At 38.6% G+C, this 16,510-nt stretch overlaps 1 protein-coding gene across 1 annotated transcript in view; it reads right to left on the minus strand.

The window, feature by feature from the left end:
* Positions 1 to 938: 938 nt before the first annotated feature.
* Positions 939 to 16,510, minus strand: part of rnf111 (ring finger protein 111) — a 67,509-nt gene continuing 51,937 nt past the window's right edge. Inside the window, 9 exon segments of the mRNA XM_052040409.1 lie at positions 939 to 2,089; positions 2,937 to 3,058; positions 3,219 to 3,314; positions 3,424 to 3,504; positions 9,513 to 9,645; positions 10,351 to 10,476; positions 12,124 to 12,442; positions 13,910 to 14,156; positions 15,953 to 16,257. Coding sequence (XP_051896369.1) covers positions 1,972 to 2,089; positions 2,937 to 3,058; positions 3,219 to 3,314; positions 3,424 to 3,504; positions 9,513 to 9,645; positions 10,351 to 10,476; positions 12,124 to 12,442; positions 13,910 to 14,156; positions 15,953 to 16,257 — 1,547 coding nt within the window. The 3' untranslated portion in view covers positions 939 to 1,971.

The following is a 16,510-nucleotide window of genomic DNA, read 5'->3' on the forward strand; positions in this document are numbered from 1 at the left end:
TGCCTAAAATATGCACTCTTAAAGTTGAAGCTATTGGTCCATTTTAAGTTCAATGGCCTTCAGCTGCAGAAGCCAGGTATAAATCTCTTCACTCAGTGATGCTGCTGACAAGTATCCTGTGGCAATCATATGCCTTTGTCAGTGGATGGACATGAAACAACACTAATGTAGGTGATTTATGGATGCTTCTTGGTAGAAGGCTGATTAGTACCACCAAAAGCACCCACAGAACAACACAGAACGCAAGTGCAAGGGTAAAAACCATATCCTGATTAGGTTAAACTGACACTAAGGCATTCTAATGAATGATCAATTTTCCTGTTATCAACAATAAGACCAAAGGTTCTTGCCTTATTACGTTTGTCAGATGGTTTAATCATTAAAAATAAAAATCACACAAAGCATATGTTTGTGCTCATTTATTTCATGTAGTTTTATATATTTTGGTTTCCACTGGCTGTTATATTTGATACATCATTAGGGCCTTGATATTACATTGTGGGAATACAATGGCTTAATCCAGGACTATGGAGCCCCATTGTTCATTATCCTAATAGGGTTGTTTACCTAATTTTCAGCAACTAAAAAAACCTTTAAAATAGTGAGCAAAATAATTTCATAATAGCTGTTTGCACTTTAATATCCATGGAGCTGAATTTCAATGCCCATAATGTTTGTGGCATATCACTTTCCTCATCAGATAATACAGCAACAATTTGGTGTTTCAAAATAGCAGATGTCTGATCACACACACAAGGACTCAATGTTGAACTAGTTTTTGATGCTTACAAATTCCAGTCACTGTATGAAATAAAACCCCCAGCATTCTTTCCATCCTAGCCATGAAAATGCTGCAGATATATTTGACCCAAATGGAAAACAAAAGCATTTGTTGAATGAGGTAAACACTTTGATATGAAGAGAAATACAAACACACATGGAGTTAACTATCTTTATTAACTTTAAAACTAAGTCACCCTGAAAAATGCATCCAGGGACCTTTACAAATCTGTGAATGCATGGATACCTGCCATTAGTACTGCATTCCAACATTTCACCTGAATCTTTAACCATTATTCTGAAATCTGTCTTCAAATTCATTACCTAGATGTGCTCATTGATGACTTCATCAGGAACCCTGTTCTACGATCTGACTAGCTCACCATTACAAATCATCAGATGTGCAAGTATACGCAATACAGCTAATTTACTTAACATTAGTGTTTGTTAGAGCTGTTTAATGGCAGCCAAACAGCTAAAATTGTAAAGAAAAAGGAAACCAAAATAAATCAGAGTGAATGAAGACAATGAAATCAAATTTGTGAGCCTGTTAGTCTCATAGAATATTGACATTCTTAAAAATTACATTTATCACTGTGCCAAACAAGAACGGATTTTTATTAAAAACCTAGAGTTTATATGGTTGGATACATATTTCTTGCAATGGCAATTGGTTGGGATAGGATCCCATCAACTGATTGTTTGCTGTCTGATGAATTTCTACAATACAGCAGCCGTTTTCCTAATCACGGAATGTCTTGATATTCCTCCTTAATGAACAGATCACAATCTATATACACAATCTAGTATAAATGTTTAAATTAAAGTCCAGGGTTAGTGACTGATGACATATTCTATTCCAGTAAAGCAAGGCATCATGAAAATGAATTTGTTTCTATCTAGAGCAGCTAATCTTGCCTGCAAGTCTGAGGACACAAAGCCCGTTATGTGCAAAGAAATGCAATCCAAGGAACCATGCAAAATAAAATGACTTGGAAAAACATAAAAAGCCACATAAAAAAGCTTCATAAATACATTAAAATTTAAACTCTATACTGAAATATCATTGTAGGCCTAGCATAAATTGTACTATGTGGCTTAGCCGCACTCTAGGTTCAATGCTTTTGAATCTGCGCAGGTTATTCATGCCATCTTTGGTTGACTGCAGTACTGAGAAGAGTTAATGAGATGTCAACTATCTGCAGACAGCTGAGCTTCAATGTCCACTCTGCAGATGGGGCATTTCTTGTTGGTAGTCAGCCACTGGTCCACACACACTTGATGAAAGAGGTGCATGCAGGGTAGACGTCTGTAGGAAAGAGGGTAGAAAAAAATGGTCAGAAATATCATTCTGTATTAATTAAATCTACATTTATAGATTTTTTTCACACTTAAGATACATCTAAATAAACAGCCTTGCTCAACTTGTGAAAGTATTAATTTAACACGGGACCCAGGTATAACCCAGAGATCAGAGTTTTAAATACACTTATTTATATTCCCCATTGTTATAGATTGAAGAATTTTCCTATTTTCAAAAATAAGTCTTCCCATCATTTTCTATTAAGATATCTGATATAGTTTTTAGTAAGGAATTTGGATATTAAGAATCTGTGTGATGGAGTAAACAAAATAATTTACAATGATAATAAGTTTAAAAAGTGTACATTATTCAAATTGACATGTATTAATTTTCCCAAGAATGAAAATCAAACAAAAGCAGACAAATTTAAGTAAAAGCAGACAAAAAAATCTTGACCCCAATATTGGCTTGATTCAGCAACCATCACAACCACGTTTCCTTAAAGCAAGACAAGGTTCTATGACATCATAGGCAGGCAGTGCAAACTAGTTTATAAAGGTACATAATAACAAATACATTTTTCATTTTGGTTCAAACATCGATTTACAGCAAGATCTAAGACATTTGTGTACAGAGGACATCATTGATGTCAACCAGGTGCAGTGCCACGAAAGGTCCAATTCACACAACAGTTCATTGACTGGAAAAAGTTCTCTACAACTGTTTGTCAATTAAGATTTTTTCGGCATTGAATTGTTTTAAATCAATTAACAGTCCACTACAAAGTATTCAGACTCTCAGAAATGATTGTTTGGATTTACCCAGAGAATTTTTTTATTAAAAGCTATCTTACCTAACATCTTCTCCTTCTTCTAGAATAGACAGACAGATGGTACATTTCTCCTCAGTGTCGTCCTCTATCCCATCCTCCTCTTCCTGTTTATACTGCAGTTTCCTCTGTAAGTCAGTTATCGCCTTGTTACCACAAATTCAAATTTGTCAGATGGTTTAATCATAGAAATCACACAAAGCATATGCAGTATTCATTTCAACTTTTGCTTAAATATTATAATTTGTTGTAAATATAAAGAAAATTTCTATAATATAAATTTAAAAATACTAAACTAGATTTTACCTTTTTATATTTATGTGGGTACGTGCATCTCTCGATTGTACCCTGTGAAGCACCTCGATTAACATTACCCAGTCGTTCTTCTAAATGTAGTAAATCCTATGAAAGAAAATATTCACATATACATAAAAGCTTTAGATGGTCACATTTCAATATATTATCACATCAACTGTAAGTTAATGTACTTCCTTGTCCTGATTGTACCAACCTCATAGGTGGCTCTGAAGCCGGGAATCCTTGAGGAAATGTAGCGAATATGAGGGTAGCCTGCCATGTCTGGAGGTACAGCCTACGTAAGACAAAAAAATCTTTGCTGAGCTGAAATAATCACAATATTTCTGAATCTTTGATTTATGGTCACATTTGCAGTATCCACATTTTTTTAAAAAAAGATAGACCTTGTTTGTGTGAAAATGCTGAGCAATATTCTGCAGTTACACTTATGGCAGTAGTTCATATTAAAAGTGTTCATGTATTATTTTGGATGTATACAGCTGTATAACGAAACAATTGCAGACCCTTGCTTGTAGGATGGTGTTAGGCAGCAAACATTTGTAACCTCAGGGTTCAAATAGTCTTGGAACCAGCTGTCCACCTGGACTCGCTGACTGCAGTTGCTGCCCACCTGCACCTACTTTTTAAATCAGATACACAGGGCTGACCGAGTTGACCTTCTGCACCCAACAGATATTAGGCAAAATAGAGTGGGCTCTGTGCCATGAGAAAGCCTCAAGTGGGATACACTGAGGCCCTTCACCCAAATGCCCTGACAGCTTGAGCACTTGCTGGCCGCCAGATGCTGTAAAGGGCTTTTCAACAATGTTTAAATGTTCCTAGGTTAGGCATATTTAAAAATTACTGAAGAGTTTTATTTCAAAAATAAACTTTATTCACAATAAAAAAATATACAAAGGGATAAAACAGTGCAAAATACAAAACCTTAACATTCATGGTTGTTACATTCAGTAGTGTAAAACCTGAAGAGAAAAAAAAAACAAACATAACACCATTATGTGGCTCCCTGAGGTGATCCCCCTTTCATTGTTCGAGGGGCTTCCCCACCCAACTCAGCCCCTCCATGTCCTGGAGGAGAAGGAGCCTAGACTGTGGTCCTTCCCCACAGAGCCTTAACATTGGCTGCACCAAGCTTCAGTGCGTCCCTCAGCACGGACTCCTGCAGCCTGGACTGTGCTAGTCTGCAGCATTCCTTTACGGATATCTCACTGTCCTGGAAGACCAACAGGTTTCAGGTGTCTTTCACCCAGTTGATGATCCTCCAGCAGCACTTGATGTCTGCCTCGGTGTGCATCCCCGGGAACAGCCCGTAGATCAGAGAGCCCTCTGTTACAGCTGCTGGGGATGAACCGGGACACAGATCCTTGCATCCGTCTTCACACCCTCTTAGCAAATCCACAGTCTGCAAGGAGGTGGGTGACCATCTCCTCCCCACCACAGCTGTCCCGAGGGCAGCGTACATTGGGGGTGATGTGTCATCTGTAGAGGAAAGCTGTGACTTGGGTGGGGGCACACCTCTCACCGCCAGCCAACTGAGGTCTGGTCAATTAAAGGTAAATATAAAAATACAAATAAATAGTTACCTTACAAGTAGGTAAAACACCATTTCACAGGATGGGGAACCACATTTACATGATGGGGGCTGCTATTCCTTTGCTTGGCACAAAGCTGACCTCAAAGTCAACGGTCAGCCAGCATCACCCAGCCCAGTGGTTGGAAAGATGCAGAAGGGAAATGCCAGTCTGCAATGTGTGATTAGACAGCAAAGGACACATTATAGATATCTAATATCGCTTCAAAAAGTGATACATTTGAGGTTTGACAGCAATTCTCCAAATCACAAAGATGAAGAAACTTCAGCAGATATTGTATATACTCAGACTTCCAAAAACTATTGACATGGTGCCATGTAAGAGCCAAGAGTCTGGAAAAATAGAGGCAAGATATAATCACAGATGCAACTTACTGAGAAACTGATCACTAGTGGTACCATGCAAGAACTAGAACTTGGACTGTTGCTTTTTGCTCATGATTTAGAGGGAGGCAGCTCTGGGGTTTGCAGACATACAAAGATTTGGACAAGTGTTAGAACTGTCACCAATGCTCAGTCTGCTAGGGGATTGCCGTCGTGAATGGCAAATGTTTAATTTGAAGCTGTATAATGTTGTGCATGTGGGCTGAGTGAATACCAAACAATGTAAACCATACAGGTAAAAGATTAAAGTCAGCAAAGACAGACAAAGATCCGCTACACAGGTCTCCATAGATTCACGAGCAATGAACAATGAACTAAAGTTACCTATTTTGAATGCATTTACAGAAACCTCAAGACAACGAGGATGGCACATTGGTGCAGCTGATAGAGCCACTACCTTACAGTGCCAAAGACCTTGGTTCAAAATTCTGACCTTGGGTCATGTCTGTGTGAAGTTTACATGTTCTCCCCGTAATGCTTGGATTTCCCCAGGTGCTCTGGATTCTTCCTATATCCCAAAAATGTGCAGATTGGTAGGTTAATTGGCCAGTGCAAATTGCCCCTAGTGTGTAGGCAAGTGGGAGAATCTGGGGGGAGTTGATGAGAATGTTGGGAGAATAAAATATGGAATTAATGTAGGATTGGTGTCAATGGGTGGTTGATGGCTGGCACACTAAGTGGGTCGAAGGGCCTGTTTCTATGCTGTTTCCCTCTAACGTGTACTGTTTTGACCTCGAAGAAGACCTGAGTCAGGTATTGCCAAGAACAGCATAGTCTAAATTTGCTCTCCCCACGAAGTGAATGATATTGAGACTTCCTGATGGAGAACTTTAAAATGAAAGTAACTAATTTATATGCAAGTTTATTCAAATTAAATAGATTGGGAAAGCATCGGTAACAACTTTTAGTTGTGCAATGTCAGAAGATGGTTCTTGGCCCAAAGAATAGCAGAAAACTAGTTCAGGACACAAGTGCACACAATGGACACAAATTCTTTAAACACCAGCTGAGCCTGTTTTTGTCAGTTCCTGCAAGAGTTAGACATTGGATAGAATTATCAAGATCAGATTAATCTTTCTGACTAGTTTTGAATTCAAAGGGTGAAAAACACGATGATGCTGGAGGAACTCAGCAGGCCAGGCAGCATCCGTGGAGATCCATTCTCCACTGTTGCTGCCTGGCCTGCTGAGTTCCTCCAGCATCATTGTATTTTTCATCTAGATTCCAGCATCTGCAGTCCTTTGTTTCTCTTGAATTCAAAGGGTGTTAGGGGAGTGAGGCAAGGAGTCATAAAAACTTAACCAGGTCTCTTCCCCCAAAATTTGCCTGGGTTTGCACCACTTCCAGGAGAGATAGGTTTTGGATGGGTTAAAGTGTGTATACATTGTTTCCCTACAAGTCTGGCTGGAACCAGGGTGTTTTTTTTCCCAAGTTACCATTGTTCATAACATCTTATTAAACACTCTGCATTAACCAACAGGGTGGGGGTAACTTAGTAGAAATATTTTAAACTTATGCTACTGCTAATGTGCCATAATTTTGTCACATTGGGTAAAAGCAAACTGACTAGATAGTACCATCCTATCTGTTGCTGTCAAGTTTCAAGACTAAGTTGTCCAGCACATAAACTGAAGTCTCATCATCGGTTTCAAGTTCCTTCACAACTTTTCCTACATGGTTAGTCTACTGCAACTCCAAACTTCCCGTCTCTATAACACTGCTCAGCTCCCTTTCCTTTAACTGTGGCCAGTCCTTTGGAGAATACATTTTTGTTTCAAAACACCCTCTTGCCATCAATCTAATTTCTTTTTCCACTTGCTTCACAAGCTGAAAGCACCCCAGCTCACTGCTTTCCTCAATCATAGCTTCAACTTTCTCTTCTCTAGTTTAACTTTCTTTCATGAAGGCCTCTTGAGAAGCTTTCATACATGGAGACAGCTAAACAAATCTAAGCAACTAACATTTGTTACTTTAGTCATGGGTATTTTGTAATAGCCCCCGATTAAGTACGATTGGGAACATGCATTCATAACTTCCTAATGATGGAATTCCCCATGAAATTTAGCGTGGAAGGTTTAAAATTTATAAAATGTTTTATAACCGAGTTTAAACAGCAAAGAAGGTTTGCATCGAGAATGTTTCGTCTCCATAGTAACTGACCTGATGTACTTTCATCATTTTCTGTTTATATTTTGCTTGCTATACTGTGTTTCATAGATCCCAATCAGCTTAAGTCACTTAAGTAACCAAGTGATGGCCAGGACATTTGACCAACTATGAGTAAAGACCGTAGGAAGTGAGGCAGAAACCACTCAGCTAACTTCATGGACCCTGCCAGATTTCAAAATGCCTTATTTACAGATCTACGGTATTAGAACAAAATTATTGGCTTCCAAAGTATATAATTAATCTTACATTTTAAAATCAAAAGCAAAGATTAAACAATACTTAAAAATTTTGAAAATTGCGGGGTTATCTATTTTTCTGGTTTGTGTTGAGAAGTATATTTAGCACCAGTCCTTGCTTAGTTCTGACCTTCCCTGAACAAATCTTGTGCCGGTGTTCAGTTTCTTCAGTGTTGGACCAACTGTAGGTCAATGGGTGAAGTCATTCCCACTAATCTGTTTCTTATTCTGAATAGTTTATCAACCTTGCTTTAATAATGACAGAAGAGTTTTAAATAATATTTAATGTACAGTTTTCAGGTGATAAATACCCAAGAGGAAATATGGAAAGTGCATTTAGGCTCAAGTTTATCATTGTTTCTTTCACTGCCATGAAACTGCTGAAAGCCCCATAGCTTCAATAGTATATATCTGTTTATGAGACTTCCATGGCAGCAATACAAGGCGCACCCAGACTATTCTCATCCTATCTGAACCCAAGCTGAATTTCCAATGCTTGCCTCTACCATTTGTTGAGATCTCATCAGTACATTTAGCTACTTCAGAGTCCTCTTGAACACCTTGTAGCTTCCACCCTCTGCAAACCAAAGCCCATCCAAATTTCTGCAGCCTGTATTGTAACTCACACCATGACCCATTAAGCCATTACCCCTGTAGTTGATGTCCCACAGAGGTTCCTGGTTCCGTCAAAACCTTGAATTTTTACTGACCTCCCATGGGCCCACCCTTTCCCATGTCAAGTAATCTCAAGTCCATAATCCTCCAATAACTCCTTGATTTTCTAATTCCCGATTTACACATATCCACAGGTGACCATACTTTTAGCTCCTTGACATTGCATTGTGCTTTCATTTATTCTATCCCAAAATATTTGAATAGCTTATCTAAAACCATCTGCCTCCATTACAACATTCCTTTAAATCTATATCAGTAACCAAGCCTCCTTCTGTGGCTTTGATAACACCCATGTAAAGAGCTAAAAATGCTATACAAGTACAAATAGTTGACTAATTAATAAATCAGAATCACAAAATCAGATCCTCTCACATGTAGACTTATGCTGTGTAAAATCCAATGCACTCGTTTTTATATTGAAATCTTGAAATGAAGTATTCATTATTTTTCACCTCCCATTAATAAGGAGAATTAATTCAGCAAGATATTTCCTATATCTCGCAATGACATACAGTCCAGAATTCACTGGTTTTCCACAGATATTGGTTTTGGTTGGGAGAAAATAGCTGAACAACATCTGTTCATTTGGACATCAGCACTTTAATCAGCCTAGAACCATCTAACTGATACTCCTAACTTGTGCAACAAATGCTGCTAGATTAAATCTGGGCAGAGCAGAAACCCAAAATGAAAGTGTCAGATAGAAAAGAAAATTCCTCTGGATGCCCTCTGATATAAACTGGTAAATGATTAAAAATTTATGGTTCATAATGGGGAGAGCCTTGTATTGAAAGTACACAGCATAGGCTTATCTTTTGAACATGGTAGTGCTTTTTTACCCACCTGATTCTATGAACGGTTAATTGATATATACCCGCTGTAACCTACTAATAGCCTCCAGTGAAACCAGTAGTGCACAACCAGCACCCTCACACAAATTAGGAATCAGAGACATTTTAGCAACACCAATGTTGCAAGTCTGTAACCTTTTTAAAACAACGTTTAACAGGGTTTTACAGTGCAAACCATATACACAATACAAAACTAGAATTAAAACATCAAAACAATCTATCATTGTGAATTCTATGAAGGTGGATTTAAGTTTAGAACAATGATATTTTGAATATTTTTGCATTGAAGTGACTTGAAAAAGCAATTGTTATAAACATGACATGATCACATTTAGAATCATTTTAAAACTGGATTATGATCCATTAACTTGCTCACCATAAACGGCAATGCTCCAATTGGGAAATGATGTAGTCGAGGAGGTGGAGGTGGGTGGTAATGAGCCAAGTGAGGATGAAGGTGACTTGGTGGATATGGTGCTGCAGTCACCCCTGGTTCAATACCTAGATCCCTATAACAGGTTAAACAAAGGTTTATTAATTCTTTACCCAATTTAAACCCAAACTGCATTACTATACAAAAATTCTCCAATTAATCATAGTTACAAAAATATTTAGCAGAAGAAATCAGTAACTAATTGAGGGAGCCAACAGTTATCATGACTAGAATCACCTGACCAGCACTATAGACCTGCAATGAGTAATTCAAATTCTGTTTTTACCAGATGGAATCCCAGAGCTGTGTGTGGGAGAATCTGCAATTTCTCATTTTTTGTGTAAATTCCAGAATCTATGGCCTTGTGTAAGACAAGTTAGTGACATGCAGAATCAATCATTTTCTGTTAAAGTGACAAATAATTCATAGTATTTCTCTGACCATGATTTTCTATTCAATGTCACAGTGCATCAGTTATAACTAGCAGATATTTATAATGCAAAACAGAAAAGACTGGCAATGCGCTTCAATTGTTGGCCAGAAACCCAGGTTAACATCTTTGGGAAAGAATCTCTTTCCATCTTTGTAGGCAAGTATGATTACTGTTGTTTACTCACTTCTAGATTTACTCAGAACTTACTGATATTAAAAGTTAATGATCTTCAATGAATTAAAAAATTACACCAAAGCATCATGCCATGCTAGCCCCAGCCATTTTGAAAATAAGGCATTAAATGGCTACTGGAATAAACCTCTCCTCTTCAGAGAATTCTCCACTGACCATGTTGGCCTCTCTGGTGGCTGTCGTGGATGCGAGGACATTGTCTGAGGAACATGAATATGATGCCCATGGCCATAGTTAGGATGCATACGATGCGGATGTGGTGGTGGCCGTTCATGTGCTCGACTGGGGAAGAAACACAAGAGCTTATTCAAAAGAAACCCTCTATGTTAATAACTTATATCAATAAAAAAATGCTGATCAGTGAGGATATAAAGTATGTAACTTCAAGGACTATTTTCTTACTGCATGATTAAATAGAATATGTAAATGTTGTATCATTAAAATATCTTAGGATATTTGATCTTTTAAATGGGTTTTGAAAGTAAGTATTTTTGTTAAATTTGCAGTTCTTTGCAGCTTTGAACCTCAAAGGGGTTGGGCAGAAATTAGCATAGAACATCACTTAGGAGAGCCTTTTACACAGTCAAGATGCCAGCTACGTTGACCACATCAAGAAAGTCTGCAACTTAAAAGCTTTAAAGTATTGTACCAGTTACTACGTATCTATTGATATTTGAGTTTTACCAAAAAAAACTGAAAGAATATGAAAGAAAGGGCTATGGGTAAGCCTAGTAATTTCTAAGGTAGGGACATGTTTGGCACAGCTTTGTGGGCCGAAGGGCCTGAATTGTGCTGTAGGTTTTCTATGTTCTAATATCAGTGTGTCCCAGGCCATATACTGCTGCAGCTAGTAAAGCTAATGTCTCAAAGCTCTGGCTACCCAGATTCAATCCTGACCTCTGATGCCATCTACTTGGAGTTTGCATGTTCACCTTCACCACATGGGATTCTTCTGGGCGCTCTGGTTTCCTACCACACCCAAAAGACATGCATGCTGGCAGGTTAAATTGCCCCTAGTGTTTACATGAGTGGCAGAAACCAGGAGATGTTGATAGGAATGTGGATAAAATAAATTGGGATTAATATAGGATTAACATAAATGGACATTTGATGTTCAGTGTGGATTTGGTGGGCTGAAGGGCCTGTTTCTACGCCGTACAACTATATGTCAAACATCAACATTTACAGCTGGGATTTACATGTGCCAAAGGTTGTGGGATCAGCTTTTCCATCGCCCAGTGTACTGCTGGCACTGAATTTGGTGAATTTTCTGTGGTCAGATTAATTGGCAGAACTTTAAATAGGCTGTTGTGGGTATCATTGGCCATTCGTAAAATTTGCCATCAGATTGAGGACAGGTGGTGGTTCTTGCTTCAAGTGTTAGATTGTCACAGCAGTATAACAAGGCGGCAGCCTCACAGAATGCTGAAATCTTCAATATTGGTAGATTTTAATCAATCATCCTACAATCAACTGAAGTGACTACTGTGGCCATTTCTTTTTTTGGTATCTGGTGCAGCTTACACTATGCAGATATTTCCAATGGCACTAATGATGGGCATATATGCAGTCCTATCATTGTGATACTACAAAATGTGGTGGTTAGCTTTTCTGGTATATCTAATGTAGGACACAACAGTGAGAGAACACATTCAATCAGACCTCTCATTAAATGTTCACATTTTGAATCGTGGATTGCGACTGTTTTAATTTAAAATGGTGAAAATAAACAGACAAAACAACAAAAAGCATTAAGTAGCATGAACTGTGTACATTTTGGCTTAGAAAGCTGACAAGTATCAAAACAAGATAATCCAGCTTTTACTTTTTGAAGGGGTGTATGGAAATTTGAAAGCATTTATGACTTAAGTGCCCCAATTTCTACAGTGCAATAAAGAAATTGGTGCCACAGCAAAACATTCAACTTACGTTGGGTGCTGCATCATTCTTCTTCGCTGTACCTCCATTCTCTGAAGCATTTCATGATGGTGTAGTCTCTGAGAAGGCGGCGCAGCAGGGATATGGTGTGGCATTGTTGCTGCTGTTGCAGGAAGATGCGGAGGTGGGGGAGGAGCTGGTGGTACAGTATGAGTTGAAGGATGTGAGGGAAGCTGTGGATGGAAAGGGTGCACTGGGTGTGGAATAGCATACTCTGGTTGGGGAGGTGGTTGTGGCGGAGGGGGAGGATTTCCATGCGCATGTGGGCACGTGGGAGCTTGGTGGTGCAATGCTCTTGACAATGGGGCATCTAGAAGGAAACAATAAATAATCAGAATGGCTAAGCTAAGCTGAAATATCTACATTAGACAGAGCAGAATTTCCAAAACTTCATGGGGATAGAATGAACATGCAAGGAGACAAAAATTCCATTTGTGATTGATGACTGTCCTAATTCTTTCTCATTAACTCCCCATTAAAAGAGTAGAGCCCATGTTGAAAATTCTTTATCTGACATTTATTTGGCCACTTATCATGTATTAGCTCAGAGAATAATATTTCATGGATCAGAGCCAAATTACCTTTGCATGCTCATCATGGAGTGCAACATTCTCCCTGGAGCATGGAGCTATTTCAGACACACAATGTCAGTCCATAACATTAAAGCAGGCAGAGCAGAATTAGATGCAGATTGAAATTCCCACCATTTAACACAGAATGGCATTCTCTTGTACAGGAGTAACAATATTTCAGTTTCTTATAGGAATCTTTGTGGCTCTTCTGTGCAAGATTGAAACCTAACGGTGTAAGTAAACTGATATTGTGCTGCAGGTTCGAGGCCAGTCAGAACTCCAACGGTGGATTCAAATGGTATTTTTCCATGGGACCCTTCCAGAGGTGCAAAACTAATAGTTAACTCATTGCATCACTTACTCCTTCATCGCAAGTTCATATTCTGGATTACTAATCAAAGCAGATAATAAAGTTATTGGTGGTGCCACTGCCACCCAGTCCCAATGCACATGTCTAAATGGAATCAGCTAATTCATCTCCACATTTCAAATTTTTCTGTAAGCAGTGGAAGAGATCCACAAGGTTAACTATACACAATTATACACAGGGTGAACTACGGTTCTAACACAATAACCAAGATGTTCATAATTGACTAGTTTGAAACAGTGCAGATTTTGCTCTTTATACCAATGGTGACAGGAAAGTAATTAGGCACTGTGCAATGTCAAAGGAAATTTCCTCTGTGGTCCTCCAGGAGTAAAGTTCAATTTTTGCCATATGTGTGTAGGAAGTGGTTTTCCTCACTAAGGAAAGCAAACAAAACAAAAATCAATCGATTCCTCAGATCTGAAAAATCCTGGAAACCAAAGCAACTCTTAAGAGGCAGTGAATATGAAGAACCAAACCAGGTTTTGGTGAAAGGTCATTAAAAAGTTAACTGTTTCTATTTCCAGAGGCTGTTTGTCCTGCTGAGTATTGCCAGCATTTCCTGATTTTATCTCAAAACCTTTCCCAACCTTGAGATTTCTGCTCTCAGTCATCTTACAAAAAATTGTTGCAGGGTAAATTTAGCCTCATAATAATTGCAACTAAAAATACCCACTCATTTAAATAATAGCATCATTTTCATATTGTACATATGACTAACTTTACCATTACTGCATTTATAGATAAAGTTTGTTGTCCTCCACAGAGTAAGATTATGCTAGAAGTGAACTTAAATGACAAGGTGGTACTTCAAAAAAAAACGAAAACTAAGGCTTACAGGTAGGATGTATGTAATGTCGACAAGAAGCAAGCGGAGTCTGTGGTTGACCTTGAGCCTGTCCTACCATCCCAGAACTATATCCTTCGACAGTCACAGGCTGGCTTGTCCCAGCTGCTGCTTGTGCTCCGTAGACTGCAGTTCGTGAGGAATTCCCAGGACAGCAGGGATCAAATGCAGAAGTACCATGGAAGCTCCCACTTCCATGGCTTCTAACAGCACCACTACTTAAATCAACAGGCACAGTCTGTTTAAAAAAAAAAGTCAATTATGGAAGCAGCAAATTACATAATGTTTTGTCTATAATTTCTATTGTTATGCATATTCATTTTCCAGTATTTATAGTTCTCTACCAAGTATGGCCTTTGGCATTGGGAAATAGCAATAAATGACAAAAGTGAAAAGCCCTTTGCCATCTTCTGTCAAATGAAACTTTAAATGTACAAGTCAAAACTGGCTTTTCTGATGCAAACCACATTGCTCTGAACATTAATTTTCCTTCATATGCCCTGAAGGTTAGTTCCATTTTATGTTTCCTCATTTTATCTGTCTTTTCATGGAGAGTTATATCAGAAGCCTTCAATTTCTGGCACAAATTCTAAAATGCAAGAGTATTTGAAAAACTTTAGGCAGAGCTCAACATCCTAGAATACCACAAATTAATACAGCTTCTTCAATTGGAATTTTTTCCCCTATAAGTCTTTATTTAAGATGCTCATCTTTATTGGATTATTCTTTGACGTATCTACATTATTTATGACCATTTCTCCTTGTAATGTACTAATTTAGCTTCCTAGCCCCTCAATTTCTTCTCAAATTTTCCATATTCACTTGATTATCTTTAGAACTGTTAGCCATAGTTCTTTCATGTCTTCATGCCTCATCTTAATGTTGTTAATTAATCCAAGAAACTGTTGTCTTTGATGTACCCCCATTACTTTTTGTGGAAATGTAGGGGTGTTTCATGCTGGAGTAGCCAAAAACATAATATGCTACAAGATCAGGACAGAGTCTAGGAATCCTGCGGCGAGTAACTCACCTCCGTCCTCCCCAAAGCCTGTCCACCATCTACAAGGTTCAAGAAAGGAGTGAGAAGGAATATTCTCTACTTTCCTGGATGAAAGGATTTTCAACAATCCTCAGGATGGTTGAGACCATATAGGACATAGAGCGCTTGATAGGGACCCCATCCACAACCATTCACTCACTCCACCACTGACAGACAGTTTGTACTATCTACAGGATGCACCCAGCAACTCACCAAAACTTCTCAGACAGCACCTTCCAAACCCATGACCTGTAGCAGCTAGAAGGACATGGGCAGCAAAGGCATAGGAACACCACCACCTGGAAGTTGCCCTCCAAGCCACACACCATCCTGATTTGGAAATATATCGCAGGTCCTTCACCGTCGCTGGGTCAAAATCCTGGAACACCCTCTCTTACAGTATTGTGGTCAGAGGTTCAAGGCTGCAGCTCACCACCTACTTCTTAAGGGCAACTAGAGATGTGCAATGAAATGCTGGCTCAGCCTGCAAAGCCCACATGCCCTCAATATATAAAAACTTTCTTTCTGTTCAATGGATAAATAATAAACTTTACATATCCCATGCAATTGCTCAGCATGTGCAAGAGTTCAAACAGAGTAGTCAACATTTTTTTTAAACTATTGAAACTGTAACTGTGGAACACTAAGCCTTTGCTTCTCAACAGCATTGCACTCTCCAGAGTTATTTTAATAATTACATATGGGTGTGATAGTTTAAAACAGCTGAAGTTAAAACAGAATATGATTGTATAATTAAACATTTTAATTCTATTTACAAAGAATTAAATTAGAGCAACGTTAAACATGAATTCAATTTAGAATTTTGCAATTTTTAATGCTCAGTTTTCATCAAATACTCCAAGATAAATGAGTTGCACGATACATAGCAGCTTTTGTATCATCGAAACAATATTCCTACTATTAGCACCTCAGATATTTGACTATCCTGTCCCCTGCCCAATTACTTTGTTAAAAAGAGATGGTGGAAAACAAACCTGATATAGGCCACCTGCATTTCCATTAGCTCCACAAGGAGCGGGCACTACAGCAGGTCTCTCCAAAGGACAGTTTGATTCAGGAAACGAAGGCATTGCTGGTGGCACTGCAGAGTGGGCACCAGGGTGGTGCTGAAATTGGTGGCTATGTTGCTGAAGACAGCTTGGATGAGGGTGGCCTAATGAGTTGTGTCCTTGCAAAGATCCGCCACATGGTGAATGCTGAGGGCAGCAGGACGGGAGCCTTGGCATTGCCCCAGGACCAGCTTCTGGCACTGTACTTAACCCAACTCTCCGAACATCATCTTTGAGGAAAAGTAACAAAGATCAAACTCTAGCCCGGCAAATTTTTAGCATCTTTATATTATAAAAATAATTCTGACAGCATTGTTAAAATAGAGATGTGTGACATATTAGCTTCACCTTCCAGTATTCATGTTTATTTCTGCCACAGAAATATAATCATAATTGGGAAACCAAAAGTTACCACTAATAAAAGGGAAATTAGTTTAAAAATCCAAATGTGAATGTTATTTGTCTGTACAGAATGGAATGATC

Source organism: Pristis pectinata, chromosome 28 (genome assembly GCF_009764475.1).
Source record: "Pristis pectinata isolate sPriPec2 chromosome 28, sPriPec2.1.pri, whole genome shotgun sequence".
NCBI lineage: Eukaryota > Metazoa > Chordata > Chondrichthyes > Rhinopristiformes > Pristidae > Pristis > Pristis pectinata.